This window comes from Sinohyriopsis cumingii, unplaced genomic scaffold, assembly GCF_028554795.1.
Source record: "Sinohyriopsis cumingii isolate HCF-2022 unplaced genomic scaffold, ASM2855479v2 utg001964l, whole genome shotgun sequence".
Classification (NCBI taxonomy): Eukaryota; Metazoa; Mollusca; class Bivalvia; order Unionida; family Unionidae; genus Sinohyriopsis; species Sinohyriopsis cumingii.
Window position 1 is genome coordinate 492,753 of NW_028316093.1, and position 23,317 is coordinate 516,069.

The following is a 23,317-nucleotide window of genomic DNA, read 5'->3' on the forward strand; positions in this document are numbered from 1 at the left end:
TGTTTCTACTTTTTAGTAGTTTATTATTGTTCGTGTACTATGCGTGCTTGTATTTTCCGAAAGATTTGCCGAATGAATTAGGCTTGCAGTAGTCGTTGATTCGTCATCTAATTTTGTGTGTGTCAGAGTCGTGAGCTTGCAAAGCGAAACAATAAGTATCTTTTCAGAGCCAAGAACTTTTATCTAAAGAGGTCTTCATGGGTCAGAATGAAAGCCGTTTGTATGATAAAGGTTGGGTTTTGTGTTTGAGTTTTTTGGGATGTTAATGGCTGTGGAGGTGTTGTGCTATATTATTCCAGTTATATATGTGCATGATATGTGTCCTATACTGGATGTGTGACATAGATTTGTATGTGTGGTTTTTTGTTGTGGGGGGAAGGGAGGGATATTTAGGTTGGGTTATGGATGTTATTTATTAGAGATGGAAATGTATTTTCTGTAGGTCCGGGTTTGAGGCGTTTATTTTATTTGTTTGTGGTTGCAATAACTTTTCTGGTTTTATTCTTTACTCCCCCGAGTTTTTCTTTTCTTCTTTAGTAACTGCCTGAGTAGTTGTTGTTGTTTTTTCTTTCTGTTCCTGATCTTCTTTATTTCTGCTGCTCTTGCCCTGTTCCCTTGTCTTGCTGAATGGTGCTTTCTTTTCCTGTTCATCTGTATTCATTTCTTGTTACCAGATTGTCTCTTGTCCTCTGCGTGTGACCTTATCTACTTAATTTCTGCTAGTCTTGCCTTTGGTCCCTTTGTACTGCTGAGATGTCCATTTCTGTTGCTGATCTTCTGAATATCAGCTTTTTGTTTCCCTTATATCCCTTGTGCTGCGTTGTTGTTGTCACGGGCTGGTGTCACGATCTTCGTTATTACTGCTCTTATTCGCCATGTTGGTCCCTTGGACTTGAAGTTGGTTTCCATTGTGCCCCTAAGCTGACTGATCATTTCAAAAGTTTATTGACTGATTTCGTTTTTATTATTGCTCATTTTGGGTTCCCTTGAGTGATTTTATATTCGGTTGTCATGCGCGGCCTTAATTGTTGCCCTACTGGTTTCCTTGTCTTGATTTTGTTTTTGTTGTGTTAGTAGCATACGTTTAATTTTTAACTTGATGTTGATATTTCTCAAACAGCTGTTTATGATGTGAGTGGTTACTATAAAGCCGTGTCTTACGACCAGTTTGATTATTTCTTTCGTTGTAGCTTGTGTGGTGGATATGATATTTTATTTTGGCTAGTACCCAATTTTAATTTAATTCTGTTTTTCCAGGGCCACTCTTTTTGTCTTAGTCGTTGATATAACGGTTTGTCTTTCAACTACTTTGAATATTTGTTTTGTCGTGGCCAGAGAGGAGGGTTTAATTTAATTATTTTAATTAGTTTGGAATTAATGTATCGTCTAGCTTAATGTTGTCTTTCTTTCCAGGTCAATGTTTAGCTGTTTAGTCGTTGCTACAGAGCTGCGTCTTTAGACCAATCCGGCTATTTGTTTTTTGTCGTAGCCAGTGTGGTCAATTGGGTGTACGAATTGTTGTTAGATTTGAGTTGCTGTTTTAATTTTATATCTGTCCTCTTTTAACTATGTTATTTATACATTCTTTGATGATATTATATGCTCTCGTTAATTTGTTTTATTTTTGGCCTCTAGTAACTCCATATATGTGCTTAGTTCCTGATCGTAGGGGAAGCTGTTTCTCACAATTTTGCACATATTTGAAGTTGTTCAATTGTGGCAGTTTCTACTAGTGCCATTTTATATGTTTTCTTGCACATCCAACCAATAGGATTCTCCCAGGTCTTTTCCTATTTGTTTGTGGTTGCATTTCATGGATTTTTGATGGTCGAATACTATATGTTCCTAATGACATTCTTTTTCTTTTTTGCATTTGTCTGCTTGTGGTCAATTGTCGACGACGCGTACGACAAGTTGTTTATATTGCTGGACCTGTGAATTCAAGAGACATTAATATTGTCCCACTGAAATCGTGCCATTCGGTCTTGGCGCTGTCACTGACACAAAAGACATTTGGCTTTGGCAAAATGGGAGCATGAATACTTCAGGTGTCTCATTCAAAAATCGGATTAGCAGCGTTACTATAGAAACATTTAGTGAAACCCAGTAGTTCTCATGATAGTTTTACTTGAACAAAATTTGAACCCTACATCTCAAGATAACTACGAAGGACTTAGGAGTAGAAAGTTTCATAATCTGTTACCAGGAATCTTAATGAGGGACGGTCTCTCATAGGGCAAACGCATTTCGAAATTTGTTGTATCTTTGCCTGGAACCAAATAGGTCGTTAAATCTATCCGAATCGTTAACTATGTCTGCTTCAGTTAGCCTTTTTGATATCTTTTCCGATGTCGGCTTTTGTTGGCGTCAAATAATGCTAGCATAATTGGAGTCAGGTACCGATATGTTTAGAAGCTGACATCCTCTGATTAAAATTGTTTCTTCCATCATTTGAGATAGAAGTACATGCAGTTTCCTACAGAGAATATACAGGTTCAAGTGAACAGGTTTACTTTTTGTTAAATAAAGTCGCTTTAAAACGTTGCCTAAAACATACATGCAACATTTAAGCCATACTGTAACTAAACCTTGATTGTTAGAGCTGTTCAAAAAGGGTTTGATCAGTTTTGTTTTATTTAAACATTTATTGGTACAGTTTTAAAAAATCATAAATTATCCCACTTCATATAGAGTTGTTTAAAATACCATTCGAATAAGCTAAGTTTTATGTGTATTTATTTTGCGTGTTCTTGGTACATGTATGTAGTTTTTATTTTAGGTAGATTTTTTATGAGCTATAAAAATTGGCAATTGCAAGATTTAATTTTTATATGAATAATAATAATCCTATTTACGAGATTGAAGTTATTTCTAGCTCGCTAGTAAAGTCAGGCCGCTGAGTACTGCGATGCAAATAACGTTTGAGGTAGTGTGAAATGAGCGGTTCAGTATTGAAATTTGTTACGTAGGGTTATATTGCAATATATAGACGTAATTGACCCTTCGAGATATATATATATATATATATATATATATATATATATATATATATATATATATATATATATATATATATATACACATTAAGCAGAGAACAGAGCATATTAATTTCTGCCTATGTCATGATTCATCATTATTGTTCTTGATGTATGGTATGTTCAGTCTACATATATATTTGATCTTGTGCTTGGATTTTGTTAGAGACTGTATGTATATTTAAGCTATTGGCTTTACATATTTCTCATGGAATTAAAGCAGCATTTTGGAAATATTCAGAATTTATTCAAAGTGGTTCAGGTAAATGTAATTGTAATATATCAAGGCTGTTGGTGCTTTAACACATTTGTTTGGTTTATCAGCACATTCAGAACAAGTAAGTCATTCAGAACACTGATCTAGTTTGAGACTCGGAACTCTAAGTCACGTGGAAATCGGATAAATCTCGTACACCGTCCACGTTGTTTTGTATCCAGCATACGTCCATTATATTACATTTTGCAAACATGTCTTGCCTTCCTTTCCTTTAGTACAATGTGAGGCAAACGCTTCTTGAGATCTTACAGCGGCCCAAGCGGCAGACAATAGGAGGAAAATCACCTGCGACAATACTATAGAATCATATTGTCGTGCTGCTAATGCCCTGCGGGATAATTTCCCGAAAAGAAACAAGATATCGAATTCGACACTTTTTATTACGACCGTTTTATTTTAGATGCAAATATTCTTGTACTGAAAGCGCGTCGTCTAATATGAATTGTACACTGACCTCATGAGTCTAGTACACGGTCACTATAGTTAAAAATCAATTCATTTTTGAAGTGTGTCAGTTTGCCCTGGTATTTGGCTTCTTTTGATGTAAACATCTACGAGACTATTAAAGATGTGTGTAAGGAACATTCATTTCTTAGTATTTTCCAACTCTCTCCGCCTTTTTGATGGTTTTGTTTGGATGAAACTATGATTGTCATTTTAAGTTTCAAATGGAGGCCGAAGTTGATTTCAAATATGTCAATTACTGCATAACTGCATACATATATAATATGCAGAATTAAAGACACCCACCTACCCGGAAAAAATAAATAAATAAAAACATGAAATATAACAATAGAAGAATACAAATGTACAAGAAAAACAGAAAAAAACTCTGATATTATGACCATCTTTCCTATTATTTTAAACATCTATTTATAGCTCGTATGAAATCTGCCTATGATTATATTGGATGAGTGCATGGACTCGTGACAATAGCATTGTTCTGATTTATGAGATATTATTTCTTTTAACACTAAATAGTGACCCGTATATTTCTGTTTCCCTCGTTCTACACACACACACACACACACACACACACACACACACACACGCACACACAGAAAGAGAGAGAATCCAACATTCTCCTTTAATTTACTGCGCTCACTTTCATATCCTGGATATTCTTTTGTCGTAGTTTCTCTCTTTCGTTTCCATATCTTTGTAATATTTAATCTTATGTTATAAATTATTTTCATTTGCTCTGTTCGTTCTTTTTAACTTGTTTTTATCCGTTTGGAAATATATTAATTTATGGCGATGAAATATGCTGAGTGAGGAAGAGAGAGAGACAGCTATATTTTCGGAAGCAACATTTGTTTCCATATTAATTGCCTATTTGTTTGTTCTTTCCGATCACCTAATCCAATAAATAAAATGAAAGTACATGACACAAGGTTCGCTTCAGCCTGCTACTATATAATCAATCATAAATCCATTTGATATGAGTTAGACATTTTGTTATTTGTACATTGGCTATAACTGTGACGCTGATCAGGGGACATACTGTTTTTACCCTTATATGACAATAAAACCCCTTGCAAACAGCGTCGACATAAATCTGGGGTTGCATTACACAAGCTGGGCAGGGTGTGCGACTTTAGTTTGAGGTCACCAGTAAAATGGAATGTTTTGACCACGACCTTGGGGTGCATTTTGGTGCTTTTTAACACAGAAAATTACATCTACAGAACTGACCAAGTATTCTCGGAATTTGTTGAGAACAAACAATCGAAATAAAGATAAAAGTCAAATTTGATACTTTAACCAGTATAAAGTAAAACTAAAAGTGATGTAACTTGCAAAGTCTTATCAACTTTATTTGTTAGACCAGCATGACAAATCGCAATGATACAATTAGATGCCATGTATGATAAAAATTTAAATGATGTAATTATACCCCATGCACCATATTTAAATGTCAGTGATGCCTTTATACCCACTGTACAATATTTACATTTCAACAAAGTAATTATACCCCATGTACCATATTTAAATGACAGTGATGCCATTATACCCAATGTACAATGTTTACATTTCAACAAAGTAATTATACCCCATGTACCATATTTAAATTCCATTGATGTGACTATAACTACGTACCATATTTAAGTTTCAATGAAGTTATTGTACCCCATGAATCATACTTAAATATCAGTGATGTCATTTTCCTCTTGTAACTGTACTTTCTGCCATATTTAAATTTCAGTTATATAATGTCTCTCCATGTACCATATTTAAATTTCAATGATGTACTTTTACTATTGTAAGTATACTGCTCTACCATGTTTAAATTTCAATGATGTAATAATACTCTTGTAATTATACTGTGTAACCATATTATAATGTCAATGACGTAATTATACTCTTGTAATTATACTGCCCTACCATATTAAAATGTTAATGACGTAATTATACTCTCGTAATTATACTGCTCAACCAAAATTAAATTTCAGTGATGTAATTGGTCTCCATGTACCATACTTATATTTCAATAATGTAATTATACATTATACTCTTGCAATTATACTGTGCTACCTTATTTAAATTTCAGTAATGCAATTATACTCTTGTAATTATACTGCTCTGCCATATTTAAGTGTCAGTGATGTAACTGCTCTCCATGTACCATATTTAAATTTCAATGACGTAATTATACTATTTTAATTATACTACTCTACCCTATTTGAATTTCAGTGATCTGATTACACCCAATGTACCATATCTAACTTTGTGTAATGAGCTTGAGCGTGCGTATCGCATTCGAAACGGATACTTTTTTCATGCAAGAAACTCAGTCACGAAACACTGTCTACAAACAAACATACTTCTATTTTAAAAGCAATGTTCTTTAAACCTAAACCTCATTTGAGTTATGAAATATGAAACCATTTTCTGAATCATACAAGCTATACCAAATATTGATTTTCCTCTCAAATCACCGAGTTATATCTGTTTTGATTGGTACATTTGAATTGCTACACTAAAATTGCCCAGTAAGAAACAAATTGTCAATGCATGTCCGGGACCTACCGTTTCAATTGCTTATTAAAGTTCGATGCTATGACGATGTTTAAAATATTCTTAAAAGGGAATCAGAAGTTACAGCTTCTATTTGTAGCTGAAGATGTTGAAGCTCTTTTATCGTGAACATGTGACTTAGAAAACAACAGATCTAAATTGGGATAACTTTGCCATGATACATTTGAAAAACCAAAATAGATTCGAGAATGGATTATACTGTCTTACAAAGTTTGAAACAAGTATGAAAAATAACTTTAACACTATTGTATTGTGCCTGACTTTAAAGCATTGTTTGAAATACATAGACACATTTATGTATGGACTGCTAGATAGTTTTGTTCGTGCCCAAGTGTTTAAAACATCATCATTAACTTAATGCTGCTGATACATTCTCGATCGCTAGTCAATCCATTCCAGAACAATGACGCCTCTGAAACTACATTCATTGCTGCTTACATTCTTACTAATGATGTACAATCCGAAAATCAATGCTGAGACATTGGATCATGTAAAGGTTCTTTTAACCCAAATTTTCACAAACGGTACCTATAACAAGGCTGCTAGACCTACTTACGAGTAAAATAGGCCAAAAGATGTTGTTATTGTCTTTTATCTTACAAGTATAATAGACGTTGACTCCGCAAGAAAAAATGGCCACTTCGGGTACCTTGCTATTAGCTACAACGGTTATTATCTGCCATGGAACTCATCTGATTATAACAACCTGGAGAGTATATTTATTCTCCAGCACAACGTGTGGAAACCGGATATATCCCTGCAAAATGGCTCCAGTAGTTTATTTGCTTACGTGTTGAGTGATGGCAGTGTGTATTGTTATCCTTAAGAGGTAGGTATTCCAGTATATCTAAATTTGATCAGATATTGTGTTTCAGAAACGTAATACTCCCTCGAATCGTAATAGCTCAAATTTTCACTATCCTCACGCATCAGCAATCAATAAAAGTAATTTGGTTCAAATGATCTGTGAAAATTACCGGCTAACGTCATTTTTCGCCAAACTTGACATTTTACAAAAGCAGGAAAAAATATTGGTAGTTCTGTACTTTGACGAGAAAATGTTTTAAAGTACAAAACTGAGCTTATTGTTCAAACTCTTTAGTTTTTGCGTGGTCGTGTAACGTACGTTTTATAGAACACCATACGTACGTAAAACTAGCGACACTAATGATACGGAATTATGTTTTTTGTTTCATATTGAATCGTGGTGAACAAATTGGATAGAAAAAACAAAAGTATGAAACTCGTCGCGGCAGGCTTCACAACAATATTTCATTCCGTGCATGTCGCTGTTGTGTAGTGTTCCATTTCATTAGTCATTTAAAAAATCGAAACATGTCTCATACACTCTAATACATTTTTATGTTGTTGTTTTTTTTTGGACACACTGTGCATAGCATGAAACATGTTTGAATCAGTCCATAACTTCAAAATTTAGGTAAATATATACCAAACGTTTCTTAAAATCCAGATGGAAGTTTTAAATATATAGATGTAGCAACACTAAGTCACATCTGGTCAACTGCCGATGCCTTGATCTACAAATTGGTTGTTCCCATACAATTCGTGTCTGAACTTTGAAAACAATCACACTGTACAGCAATATTAAACTATATAGTTAATAATCAAGACGAATTTAGAATTATTAAATAAATAAAGAACCAATAAAAAGTTTATATGACCGTTAGATTTGTGGAAACTGATTTGTTATGTGAACTCAAAATATGTATCAAGAGGTTCAGAGATAGTGCTAAGTCACGTGTTTTTCAAAAGAAACTAAGTTGTATTTCCAACAACACATCTTTAGTATCGCTCTCATAGATTTGCTAGCATGCTCACGATAGGTCCGTACTGGTCTGTAAAGGTAATTGAAAATCACTTCATAAGTTCTCTACATGGCTCAGCCTGAGTATTTTAATTATAATTCAAGTACACATCATTGTCTAGGTACAAACTCATTCATTAAACTCGTGTATATTTTTGTTGCACATTTCTCGATAGTTTTTCTATTATTCAAATAAATTTTCGTATGATAAAAACATATTCTTGCTCGGAAGTATTTAGTTTTGAACTATACACTTTTTCCGACTTAAAGTAAAGACATAAAATGTCGTAATCTCGACTCAACTTTAGGACTTATAATGACGAAATAAGAGTCTGAGCCGAGCAGAAAATGATGAAAGAACGTAATATAGTTCCATGACAAATTAGGAAATTTTATTTTCAAAACTACACGTAAGGTATTTTGTTGGTCATGGGCCTGATTTATGTGCCCTAGTTTACAAAGGCTGGTTAATCCACTTCATTCAATCTTTAATCTTTATGGACACTCTTCCTAAACTAAAATTATTTTACATTTGACAAGCTCTCATTTATCACACGACTACTGTATATTTACGTAATATACCTATATACCTGTCTGTATCTTATATCAAGTGTTCAACGACCATTGGAGGGTCATCACTGTATCCTTACCCTGCGCCGGGTATCTAACCATGGGCCACAAATGCGCCATGCGAATGCAATATATATTTGAAGCATCCTGATCGAGAAGGTCTTAGAACATACTGACCATCAAACAAAGTCATTAAAATCTAAGAAATAATTTTGCCTCCATTAATTTGCTCATGATCTTTTTCTCAGATTTTTTGAGTGAACGTGCGGATTTGATATTATCGACTTTCTTTTTTATATACAAACTTGTACCCTAAAATTCACGGCATGGCATTACATGAAAGCGGAAGTACATATTACAGAGGGGAAGAAGGGAATTATCATGGATCAGCACGAAGCAAATTGGGCATGGACAATTTACTCGAGCGTGGATACATTACAGGAATCCGGTATAGCTGCAGTTATATTTTCAATGAAGTTAAAAAGAAAACCACTTTTCTTTTCATTAAATGTCATCTACAAATCACACTGTCGTCTCTTCTGATGGTCTGTATATTCAAACGTCCTACATAATCTGAAGGAAAGGCTTCGTTTTCTGTCACATTATTTCTTGGTCTAGCTGTCTTTTTTACCATCGTCATGACAACACGGCCACAGAATTCAGAAAATAGTTTCCTTCCTCCGTATTAACTTGACACTATGGGCTGGTTTTTGTAAAGAACATGTTCATTCTGAAGTTAAAATAGGACACGTTTATTTTCTTTTTTCAGTTAAAAAAAGTGGTGACATCCGCGTAATTGCGTGAAAATACACTACAATTCAGGTGCGCCAGCTTTAAAATTTGTGGAATTTGACGGCTCATCAGAACCGATAAACTTTGATTTTAAGTATCTTTCTATCTAGTCAAAAACACTCAGCTGACATCCTGAAAGCCACTTGCGTAACATGGAGATAGAAAAGGGAGAATAAAAAGGAATAACTTTAGTAATAAAATTTACTTTTTGAATAATTTCAGGTCAGTAATATTGAAAGAAAAATAATGAAACATAGTTGAACTCTATCACAGATAAGTTTAAAAATCATTTGTGTATTGACGCTGCTCATATACAATTTATATTGGAAATTTTACGTTGGAGTACGTTAATATAGATCTAACGGAAGGATTTCAAAAGGAGAAAATATGATTCGATTATCATACTAAATTTGTTTCATTCTGGGAATCATGCAAATTTGTCACTTGTTGACTCAAATTTACATCGTATTAAATGGAGTTCAGCCCTGGATGAGACGAATACCCTATATTGTATATATTTCTTAGATCTTATAATATACACAGAGAAACGGCAACTGTGGTACACTATTTTAACAAGTAAGCATGGTATAGTCTTGTCCTGCATTCTACATGTCATCACTCGGTATAAATGGGTAATATTACAGAATTACCAGAGCTAACGGGTAACCCTGAGGGTTTAACAATATTTCTCAATACATAATGAATAGTAGAAATGAGAATTTAAAAACAAAAAAACTCGGAGTAATATATCCAAGGAAACGGAGGTAAATAGTTAATGAATGTGTTCATTATCGTCATCATCATCGTGAAGACGACAGGAAGTTGTGGGGAAAAAATCCAGAAAATAATTGGTAAATAGGGTGAAAGAGACTTTTCTAGTAACGCACATATAAATTGCAGTAAAGTTATAGTTCTTAGATGATACGTAAAACATGTCCTAACTTATGCCGAGTGTAAATGCTAGTCTGTGCGTGGTTGCCCCAACGCCAGTCAGAAAGAAGTCAAGACAGTAAACCAGTCTTGAGATTTTGTTTTAGAGTGGCTCTGGAGGTATTATACATGGATCAACATTTAAATTCACCGTCAGTAGAGCAGTACAGACAAATGTATGCTGCTTTTCGGCCCGAATATGTACATCACATCGTCATTATTATTATTATTATTATTATTATTATTATTATTATTATTATTATCGTTTATGTTGTGGCCTCCTTCCTCTTTCTGTTTACACTGCTTTTATAATGTTGTTAAGGTCATATTGTTGTTGTTATTGTCATCTTGATAGTTGTTACTGTTGTTAATATAATACTCCGAAATTAATAAATATTAGTTGAGTGGTGAACATATTATCTTGGTAATGTATGTTGATATACAAAAAGATAAATTCAAAGATAAATGGTCTAGATTTCAAGGAAGTGGAAATATAGATTTGATCAATCTTTTGTATTGTACCTGTTAAAAGTGAAAAAAGATATCAATAAAGAGAATAATTTACAAGATCATTCAGATCCCTAAATTAATTATATATTGCTTGCTTCTTGCTAATATTTTCACACAATGCATAAAATACTACTATTAAAAATTTAATTGGAGGAAAATCATCATTACTTCTTTTGGTTTATGCTAACCACCCTTACTATTCGTATTTTTATTTTTTGCCACTGTTTTCTTCTATTTGCCTTCTTTGTCCCAGTGTGTAATAATATGTCCATAACTTACTAAACCATACTGTGTAAAACAAGCTTTCTGAACTCCGTGTATTTTAATCAGTGAACATTGAGACTCACAGAGATGATGAAACTGATTCACCGTCAGCATGTTCATCGACTAAGGTCCTAAACTGCAAGTTTCTTCATTCATTATAATCTGTGGTGACGTATTAAAGATGATATATCGTTATGATTATTTCACAATATTGTCATTCCACCCCGGTCGTTTCTTGATCAATTATAATAAACAAATAAGAGGATGAAAGATTTAGGTCTATTAAAACCATCCCCGACAGTAAAGAAGAAAGTAAATCCATTTACTATAACAATTTTTCACCATTTCTTTGCTGATAAACGTGTTCCAAATATGCTCCATGAAGTTATTACACGGGGTGGCGAATGAAGGTCTGCGCTCTGTTTATATTTTAATAATGAATGATTTCGGATATGTAATAATAAGCCATTGTATATCTACGAGGAGGATTTTTTTTAAACTATTGGGATGTCAAGAGTCCTAGGCTGGGCTATATTTTAAGCTGTGGTTTTTATGATTATCTCTCTAATTAGATCACTGTCTTATAGATATACAGTTTATTTTACGAAAATATTTACGGGACAAATAGAATGAACCTTATAATACATTTGCTTATCAATTGCCATTCTGTATTTATTCAATACTTCTAGTACGTAAACGCATATCAGCACATGAAATGGCACTCCACGAATCAAGTTCTTACATAACAGTCTTATCATCATTCCAGCATTAACTTTTTCCAGATATGAAATGGGCGCAATGACTATTGTAATTCTTTGGCTCAAGGGTTTCTCGAGAGAGAGAGAGAGAATTATAAATATACATCAGACAGAACGGAAAGTGCTATCCCTGGATTCTATAAGAGAATGCTTGGAAATAGTAGGCTGAATTAATATTTGTACTAATAAATAATGTATGGGTTGTGTGAACATTGCAATATTTGTACTAAGTAAAAAGATATGCAATGCAAACATTTAAGTCTCATGATTATATTTTAATATAATGTTTTAAGTCCTGCTGTTGTTAATACCCATCGAGACCTTAAAAACTAATTGTATACGAATCAACTTGTATCTTTGATTCCAGTAATTTTTACACATGAATGATTCCATTATTAATGACGATCAAGCGTATGGTATGTTGAAAGAATACAAACATGCATGTTTATTCTCTTACTATATACGCAAACATGCACGTGCACGTGCACATACGCACTTTTCTGTGGCAGAACTAAAAAAAATGAGCAACCCGTCTATTCAAAGAATTATTCGCATCAAAGTTGGCGGAATAAAGTTTACATAAAACGAAGACCTCACAAACCTCTTTCACTCTATTTGTTAACGAATTTCGATGATGACGATGATGATGATGATAATGATGATGATGACGACGACTACGACGATGAAAACATTAAAGAATTAAATTCTTGTATGCCCGTCTCCGTGGATAGGTTACCGTGAATTGCGTTTTGCATCATATGTTCATTATCAACTGTGATATGAGAATCACTATTAAACACTCATTGTAATATTTAATCACTGTCAATAATATTATCTGATGATACTGAGTGATGATACATCGAATGTACGACAACCGTGTGTTATACTTTAAACGTGTAGTAAAGATTGTCGTTTCTGTCCTGAAATTTCATTCTACGCGATTATGATTTCGATTAAACTGTTCAAAGGAATACCCAAAAAGCATGCAAGTGTTCATGCAAGAAAATGCAAACTGCCAAACACCCAACATTCGAACTGCATTCAATATGCAGAGCTATCGACCGATATATCTCCGTCGTTTGCTCCTCACGAGTCTCGCCTTCCTATTTATCTCACAATGTTTAGATTCCAAGACGTTTACATACGGGGATTCAGGGTGAAAACCTGGAGATTTTATTGGGACAACTTCAGCTGGAAGTTAGATATTTTGTATTTTTATTTGTGAATATTATATAAATTAATTGATTAGAGACCACTCCGGTGGTATAGTGGTCAGAACGTCCACCTCGGATGCGGGAGATCGTGGGTTCGAACCCTGACCGAGTCATACCAAAGACTTATAAAATTTGTACTAGAAGCTGCCTCGCTTGGCGCTCAGCATTAAGAGGTTAGTGTTAGAACTGGTCGGCCTGGTGTCAGAATAATGTGATAAACTGTTGACACTACGTTAAATATCACACACAAACACACACACACACTGCCGAATAGGGCTATGTCCACTGCATACTATGCATAACTAACACTTCAGTGGCAAAGTTTATTACCAGTCCTCTCTCATTTATTGATATACACGTTCCTTTATATATTCGACACAACCCCAAATGCAATTATCCCTCTCTATATGAAAGTCACTTTGACATTCAGGTCAATACAGCTTGTTTTCAGTTTCAGGACAATATGGGACAGAGAAAATCAAATTGGTAATAATAATAATGTAATGTGAATTCATGAAAAGACATGATTCATTTACAGATTTAGTGAGCAAGAGCTACATGGATTTCGATGAGACTGTTTACAACTTTTCAACCGAAACGTGTGTCGATCACGGAATGGACATTAACTGCAGATGCAGTATTTGATACGGTAGAAATAACAACATTCCATTTGCTGAGTATTTGTCCGATTGGATGATCACTGAATGCTAAAATTGCTCTTCATCCAGACGTGTTTCTGAGAATGCATTTGTATGTTGCTTTATGCATTCATAAATCTTTTGTGATTCCCAGATTGAATAATTTATCGGCCGGATATTTGTGTTATTTTGATTTGAAAGAATACCGTGACTATATAACTTTCTGTCAGGTGAGAGATCGGTGTCTATCGACATTAAGATTATAAAAGTAGTGAGTTTATTTACACCTATAGGTTGACATTCAGGTCATACTTGTCCTGGGGCCGTGGTGCAAGATCCATACCACGTGGTAACAGTAATGTAAAGGGGATTTCTGTGCATTACATGCATCAAGTTCATCTGGATAGACTAAATATGTTTGTGCTGTATAGTTTCATTGATATTTTCAGCTCTCCGACATGTTCAGTTTAATTTGCCTAACTTATAATCATGTTGTGGCTTTAGTCTTGCAATTGGATAATTCTAAGTAGGGAGAATGGGCCATATCCCAACATATGTAACCAATACCATGCTATTTAATAATAGTCGCCATTTCATTCCCGATAACCACTGGCATAATAGTAAAATAAAACGGTTCAAGATGGTGGCTCAAGTAATATCAAACAGTTATAACCAATCGCTTATGAGAATACTGAGCAAGGATTTTAAGGGCTCATTTGGTTTGATACGTAAACATGTTTACATGTCAAAAATAATAAACCACAAGCACTTCATACAATGTCTCCCAGCTATGTGATCAACTTAAAACAAATTTATTTTCAAAACTTAATGAAAGTAACTTATGCCTGAGCGGAAATAACATTTATTTTTATAGGACTTTGGGAATAAAGGTATTTGGAGTAATTCGATCAGTAAGGAGGTTTACTCATGGATCGCAAAGACAGAAAAATCAATGGCGTTACTGGTGTATGTCTTGCTGATCGTGTCGAATACAAAGTACATTCTTCTTTGAGATTAGTGATCTTGTAACTATATGAATTTAAATATAATATATATCCAGGACTCTAAATTATACCGACGTACCAAATTTTCCCTAATTATGTAAATCCGAACTGAGTTTCCTTCTAGTAAAAATCTTCATATAATTCCTATTTGAGACTTTCAACATAAATACCTGTTGCGCATTAATTAGAGATGATCTAACCTCAAACAGCGGGTCCCGGAGTGGCCAAATGGTCTAAAGTGCTCGCCGTTACGGATCACTGCCAACTCACCTCTGTCTGCGTATGTTCGAGTCTCAGGTTCGGCCAATGTGGGTATGTAACAAAGCTTGCCAGTAACTTCTCGTGCATCCGTGGTTCTTTCCGGGGTTTTGCTCCAATGGTGTATCGTCCTGCTACCTGGTCTGCTATGTGAGTCTCCTGAAGACAGATTATGTCAATATTATGACGGTGGGTTAAAGTACTGATGATGGTTCGTTTGGCTGCTGAGAGACCCTCGACGTTAAATTATAAAACTCGTAAGGCCGGTCCAATGGCTTAAAAGTCAGCGGACATTTCCACTTCGGGGGCTGCTGTTGATAATGTCACGTAACCGGGATGCGTTGCTTAATTCGGTTTTCAAAGTTGGATCTTTTGATTTCTAGACTCTGCTGAGTACTGACGGGGAGCGTGACGATAACGTGGATCCAGGCTCTCCACACAACGATGCATACTTGGTCAACGTTATGAGCAGAAAAAGATACAAACTTTATTTGACACTGTACTGTACAAGAAAAAAGAGGACTCTGACGTTGAATAAATTACTTGGAACATCTAAAGGGTCTGAAGTGTCTGAAACGAGTCACACGAATGAAACTTCCGACGATATGACTAATACTCTAGCAGTAATGACTATCTCCAAGAGTAAATTAGTTAGACAATTGTTTTTTGTATTAATATAACGATGACATCCACTCTTCGCTGGATATATGAATTTGATTGCAACAAAGCAGAAGAGTAGCGGCGCAAACACCGGAAACAATTTTTGGAAGCTATTACTACAAGCTATGCTGTAAAACCTAATGAGGAAATTTACCAACGTTACAAGACATTTCATGTTATTAGGTATAAGCGTACATCGTCTGGTCGTATTCGAGTTTTTTCAATACTTTGCAGTGCTAGGTAATTTGAGCTACTTTGTGCTGATAGTTAGTTGGAATTTATTTTATCTGAGTTTGCATTTACAACGGCATTTTATGATAATTTCGAAAATAACACGCCTGTTTATTTCATAAAGTCTGATTTAATATTTCGAATGACCATAAAATCGTGTAATGGGTTATAAAGTTTTATATCCGCCTAGCCTCAATATCACGGTACCATTTGTTGCAGAGTAGGAAATGAGAACTAATTTATTTACCATTAGATGGGTCGGTCAGATGGGTACATTTACGACATGGGGTATGGATGGATATAAGTATGTGTGTGTATGTGTGATTTAGATTTTTAACGTAGCTTTAAAAAATTTCCAGTCATTCCGCTACGATGTCTGCAGTGTGGCAGTTTAAAGTGTTGTCCAGCACTGGGGCATTGTGCCGCAGACATGTAGCATGATGTGTATATAAGTAAGTAGAGTGGGGCACATAATTCATTCTTATTTCCCTATGTCCTTATAGTAACATCAGTCTGCAGATGTGTTTACTAGTGTGTTAAGATATAATCTGAGACGAAATCTTTGTTTGGACGATTTTTTGGAGTAAAATATTAATCTGGGACTATTGTGAATTAATTCAAAAGAGTCCTGGACAATGCCATTGCGATATATCATGAATTTTGGCATACAAGTATATTCGACGATCTGGAATTCATTCGCAAAACTCGATTCTTTAGGACTTGTTTAGATTTTTGTTAGGATTACTTTGGATTTAAATTATAATACTGTAAGTTCCTCTTCAGTGGTCCCTTTTTAGCTTCGAGAATTAAATTATTTGCTATGTTTGACAACACTTGCTGGTTTTGCCTCATTCTGTTACTTAGTTTATGACCATAAGGTCGAAATAATATGGCTCTTCTGCTAAAATGAACAAAAGTCAACGGATACATATGATACGACCTAGAAAAGTAACACAAAAAAACCGCTCTTATCACACTACTTCCTGGCGTGTTGGACTCTTATCATAACAATAAAAAATATAAACTGAAATCTTCTAAATGTCACAAACTGCTTAAAAGAGAAATTATCAAGACATAACGTAACTAGTTTTGCTTTAATTGTACTAAAATTACATATTCAGTGATGCATTTTGTCTTCTACTATTTTAAATACAATTCATTTCATGCTATCAGCATAGAAAGCCAAACCTGTATACAACATAACATTATAAAGAAACCATCGTGTCCAAAATATGTCAATAAAATGCCGTTATATATTTTCATCACATATAATGGTGCACTCGGTCCTTTTTGGACTGGCCATGTGTTGATGTCTTTGTTATGATCATAATGACATTGTATTAATGTATTCTTATTTTTGCGATGACTGATGCAATTGCTGGAGATAAACACATGAGTGGACAAATAAATTAAAATGGAATACAAGACTCATAGAACAAGATACTCTCCCCTAAACTAATTTAATGTATTTGTCGAGCATTTAATAAATGCAAGCAATGCAATATGAATACTGAAAATGCACGAAGTTCACATACTCATGAACAAAAGTTTATTAAAATATGGTAACGGTATATGTTGGTCGGTCTCTAGTACGGCCAACGCGTTACTAAACTGGTGTCTGTTTGCTTGGACCCAAATAGGTCCTTCAACCTATCCAAGTAGTTTAATCCACATATTTCAGATAGCCTTTTGATCTCTATACCTAAATTTGCTTTTGCCGGCGTCAAAAAGTGTGCTAACAGGATCGGGGTAACATACTTATATGTCCAGAATACAATTTCTCCTTTACTCATTTGAAGTACAATTATATGAAGTTTTCTACAGTGAAAATATATGATAAGTTAAGAGGTCTGCTTTATTCCGTTACGTAAAGTCGATTTAACACGGTGCTTTAAACATATGTGTAAGATCTGGGCTATATTGTAATGAAAACCAGATTGTTTGAGCTTTCTCGGTTTCTGTAAAAGGGCTTTGATTCATATTGTTTTCATAACCATATTAGCTACAGTTTTAATATACCATAATTTATCCTACTTCATATAGACTTCTTTGAATATCACTTGGTTAAGCTAAGTCACGTGGAAACCGTACCAATACAGTAGCCGTATTCAGCGTACGTCGATCATATTCCATTTTGACACATTGATTTGTCTCCCTTTTATTGTTTACAATGGCAGCCAAACACTTCGGAGATCTTACAGCGATCAAATTTGCAGACAAAAGGAGGAAGATTAGCTTCGGCAATACCATCAACTAAATTATCGTGTTGCTAATGCGCAGGATTACTATCCCGAGAAGAAACAATATATCGGCTGTACAACTTTTCACGGCGCCCGTTTATTTATAGACGCTGTGATTCTTGTACTGATAGCGCGTCGTCTAATACTATTTGCATACTAACCGCCTAATTCTGATATTTTTGTACTAGCAACTATCTAGCGAATAATATATAAATTATGAGGTGTGTCAGTTTGCCTCGAGTATTTGTCCTTTTTTGAAGTAATCAACCAAAACACTATTGAGGAATTTTAACTTTTCGCTGTATTCACATTTTTGACTATTTTGCTTGGATGCAATTCTTGATTTTAACTTTTAAGTATAGGTTGAAGTTGATTACAAATGTGTCTTTCCTGCATGATACATAGATGCAATACGAAGAATTATAGAACCCGTCCCAGAAAAATAAATAAAATAAGAGCAAGAAATAAAAACGGAAGAATAAGGACGTACACGAACAAGAGTATGGAAATGCTGATATTATGGCCATGTTTCCTATGAAACGAATTTTATGATTAGCTTAGACGAGTGTACAGATTGGTGTTATTGACTTGATATTATCAGATGTGATTTCTTTGAACACCATATATTAACCCATATGTCTATATGTCCCTCATTATACAGAGAGAGAGAGAGAGAGAGAGAGAGAGAGAGAGAGGGAGAGAGAACAAACAAGAGACTACTTAGAGGTAAGGAGTGAGTAATAAGATGGGTAAAGTTATCATCGCTAGCCAATATTCGATTTGTAAATCCTGTCCACACCTTGGCGGATCGATCATATATTTCAGTGCCTATGTTTGTCAGTTTCATTGGATGCGGTGGCTTAAAGTCAATGCTCAGACATCGGATGATGCAAAGAATGTTTTATCTCAAATTTTTAATGCGTCTGCCTATAATAAGGCTGTTAGACCTACTTACTATCAAAATACGACAACCGATGTTGTTATTGACTTTTATCTTACAAGCATAATAAACTTTGACTCGCAGAATGAAAAATTTACTACTTCCGGTTACCTTACTATTAGCTGGAACGATTATTATCTACAATGGACTCTATCGACTTATGGTGACCTGACAGGTACATTTATTCCTCAGGACAACGTGTGGAAACCGGATATATCTCTGCAAAATGGCGTATCCGAATTGAAAGGGCTTGGCTCCAGTAGTTTGTTTGTTTACGTGTTGAATGATGGCTCGGTGTTTTGGTATCCCATTGGGGTAGGTATTTCTTTCTGTACAAATATGATCAACTGTTATCGCTTTTAAGAAGAACCATTCTCCCTCGCATTTTAACGCTATCCTCACGCATCAACAATATATTAATATGGTTCCAATGATCTGTGAGCATTACTGGCTAAACCCCAAAGTATTTCCCATACCGCTTTCATGCTTTTACAAAAGCATGAAAGAAATAATGGTAGTTTTGTTATTTGATCATAAAACGTTGCTAAAAAGAATAGAACAGCTAAAGTGAACACGTTTCTTTCCAAAATTCGTTAGTTCCGTGTTGTCTAGTAAGGAACAATATATGTAAGTATAACTTTAGTGACACGAATGTTGAGAAAAGACGTGTAATGTATTTAGGATTGAGGTGAACAAATTCAATGGTAAGAACGAATGTACGGAGGCTAGACGGCAGTCTTCGCAACAATATGTTTTTCCTTACATGCCGCCCTTGTGTAAAGTATTCCGTTTTATTAGGCATTTGAACAATCAAATCATGTATCGTACACACTAAGTCTATAGATACTTATGAATGTTTGATGAACTGTATATTATTCTAAACATGTAGGACTCATTCCATATATTCTCAGTGGATGGAAATAAATATGAAACGTTTCAAAAAAATCCAATGAGCAGTTTAAAGATATGGCCAATTAATTTTAACCCTTTAATTTGATACTAGTACTTTGGGCTAGACAAATCAAATTCACTATATACGAATTAACTGTTGCTATAAGGTCCGTGTTGGAACTTTAAAAATAATCACACAGAACAACGGTATTTAACTATATAGTAAATAAGATGAAGTCAGATTTATTGGATAAACGAAGAATGAATTAAAAACCAGTTTAAATGGCCTTAAGATTAGTGAAAACTTCTTAGAGATTCCAAGGCGCTTCACAAGGGCGATATTGCTTATTAACTGATTCGTTATTTGAACAGAAAATATTATGAAGCCACTCAGAGATATCGCTACGTCGCATGCTTTTGCAAAAGAAATGAAGTTGCATAAGCAACAAAACATCGCTAGTACTGCTGTCATAGATTTAACAACACACTCGTGATGGACCAGTGCTGGTCTGTAAAGGTTCCTGGAAATCTGCCTAGAGGTTGTCTTAATGATTCAACCTGAACATTTTATATATTTCAAGTATATCCACTTTGCTTGTAAATTTATCAATATTTTCATATTATTTAAAAAACAATATTCGTTCGAAAACGAAAACAAGATTATTGCGCTGAAGTCCATTTTTGAACTGTATACTTCGTCCTTAAGCCCGACTTAATGTCAAGAATTATTAAGTTTAGACTCAGTTATAAGATTTACGTTTGTGAAATATGGACCGGGGCCTAACATAGAAAGTCTGGAGATCGTAATGTAGTTCTCCGACAAATTAGTAAAGTTGAATTTTCAAAACCACCCTTTTCCCATTTTGGGAATCACTGGATAGATTTATGGAACCTTATTTGCAAAAGCTGGTTCATCCACTTCAGCGGTCTTTAACTTATTTGGCACATGGGAACTTTATGTAAACTCTTTCTAACAAAGCTGTTTTACGTTTGACAGATTCTTATTTATAACATGAATACTGTGTTATTTACGTTAATATACCTATCCGATGATTCTCATATATGTAGCACTTGTACTAACCCGTCTTCAAGTTACAGACGGCGTCATAACGTCACATAAAGGAAAGGCGTAACGAAGTAGGCCTCGCATTGCATGTCAAAGTAATTGTACTAAGCTAGACTGTGGTAGGTAAAATGGAATCAGTGTTAAAGGCTCGCAAACATAGACATTTTTGGACTCGTTTCATAAAGTCAATTTGAAATGAGCACTCATGTAAGATTCTTTGCATTGTATATCAAGTACTCCACGACCATTTATGGGCCATCACTGTATCCTTATGCTTCACCACAAATCTAAGGAAGGGCCGTAAATGTGTCATGAGAGTGGGCTACAGTTTGAACCATTCTGATGAGACAGTCCTTAGAACTTATTGACACTGAAAAATAATTCATTACAATTTGAAAACAAATCATTTGGCAGTCAATAATTTGCTCAATTTCTTTTCCAGATTTTTGAGTCAACATGCGGAATTGATATTACCTACTTTCCTTTTGATATTCAAACTTGTTCCTTGAAATTTGTGGCATGGAGTTACACGAAAGTGGAAGTAAATGTTACGGAGGGGGAGAAGGGAATTATCCTTGATCAATACGAAGAAAATTCGGAATGGTCAATTATTGACACGAGCGTAGATACGTTACAGGAATCTTCTGACGCTGCAGTTGTATTTTCAATCAAATTAAAAAGAAAACCACTTTTCTTTTTGTTAAATGTCATATTACCAGTCATAATGTTGTCTCTACTGAATGTCTGCATATTCGTACTTCCGGCAGAATCCGGAGAAAAGGCTTCGTTTTCTGTGACAGTATTTCTTGCTCTGGCCGTCTTTTTGACAATCGTCACAGCAACACTGCCACAGAATTCAGAAAAAGTTTCCTTTCTCGGTATTTACTTGGTACTAATGGCCTGTTTTAGTACTTTGATCGTCATTTTGACGCTGTTTTTACTTCGTCTGAATTTTAGGGATGTGGATGAGGACCCAATCCCATCATGGCTGATCAAACTTCAAGGGATCGTGGAAATAGTCCGATGCAGAAGACATAAAAAGGTGCATCCGGCAATGATGAGAGAGGCTGAGGTTCCTAATTTTGATCCTGGTTACACAGTTTCTACTGAAGAAGCAACTTCAGTAATCAAAAACTCAAAATCACCAACACCAGATGAGAAGCCTAAAATCACGTGGAATCACATCTGTAATGCCCTCGACTTCATTTTCTTTTGGATTTTCTTTATAGCAACATTTATCACCACAGTGACAATATTTTCAATCTGTTCAAAAAATGCTGCATAATAATGACTTTCTTTCCACCACTTTTAAGTCATACAACTTCTCATTATCTTCCTTTTGATTCAATGTTGAGTCACTGTGAATTTAAGTTATGCTATCTGAATCTTCAGTGAACTCTATCTTGGCGGTTATCTTCTTATACAGGACATAAAACTCAACATTTATGAACGTTATATTTGCGTGGGCCTTAGATATATCGAGCATATATACATATACGTAATCTGTCGATAAAGGGAAATAAAACTATCCTCTTTTGTAGACGTCAATGTATTGAAATATACCTAGGTATGTGATATTTGTATTTTACGTTCCCGTTTATTGCTAGTTATTATTAGCTAGTAAGATATTATTTGTTGATTGTGGGGAGTCAGTATTGTGAATATTTTTCTCAACCCTATACATTTTCCAGTTTATATGAGCAATATTCATAATATACAGTATTCACGAGACTTAGTAGTAGCATGGTTTAATTTTTTATAAACTGGACACTCGCTGATTTCTTAGCATAAGGAAATGTTCTCAGATGTTTGAATAAATAAGAGTGTAATAATGTTAGCTTTTAATAATCCGTTGCATTAGATTTGTGTCGTGTTCTGTGGTACATGTCGTGTGATATCAATCTAAGCTTGGTTTCTTTTAGTGTCCATTTAAAGGTGAACAAATAAAGTCCTTTATGAATCTGATCTGTTGTATTGCTACCGACAGGAAGTAATTTGAGGTGGAGTGGAGTATCTTGTTAGAGAGGGCGAACCAGTCGTTATAAAAGTGTGTAGTAACGGACGTATTTTTTTTACTAGACATCAGGCCAGTTAAGCATCGTATTTAGTTTGAAAATAAATTATTAATTCCTCAAAATCTCTCATGCTTGAATTAAACTAATCAAAATGGTTTTG

At 34.7% G+C, this 23,317-nt stretch overlaps 1 protein-coding gene across 1 annotated transcript in view; it reads left to right on the forward strand.

Moving 5' to 3' along the window:
- Positions 1 to 23,107, forward strand: part of LOC149771304 (neuronal acetylcholine receptor subunit alpha-6-like) — a 65,657-nt gene extending 42,550 nt beyond the window's left edge. The window contains exon 2 of the mRNA XM_089948648.1: positions 21,585 to 23,107. Within this exon, the coding sequence (XP_089804774.1) occupies positions 21,585 to 22,427 (843 nt within the window). The 3' untranslated portion in view covers positions 22,428 to 23,107. The remainder of the gene's footprint in view (positions 1 to 21,584) is intronic.
- Positions 23,108 to 23,317: the final 210 nt, after the last annotated feature.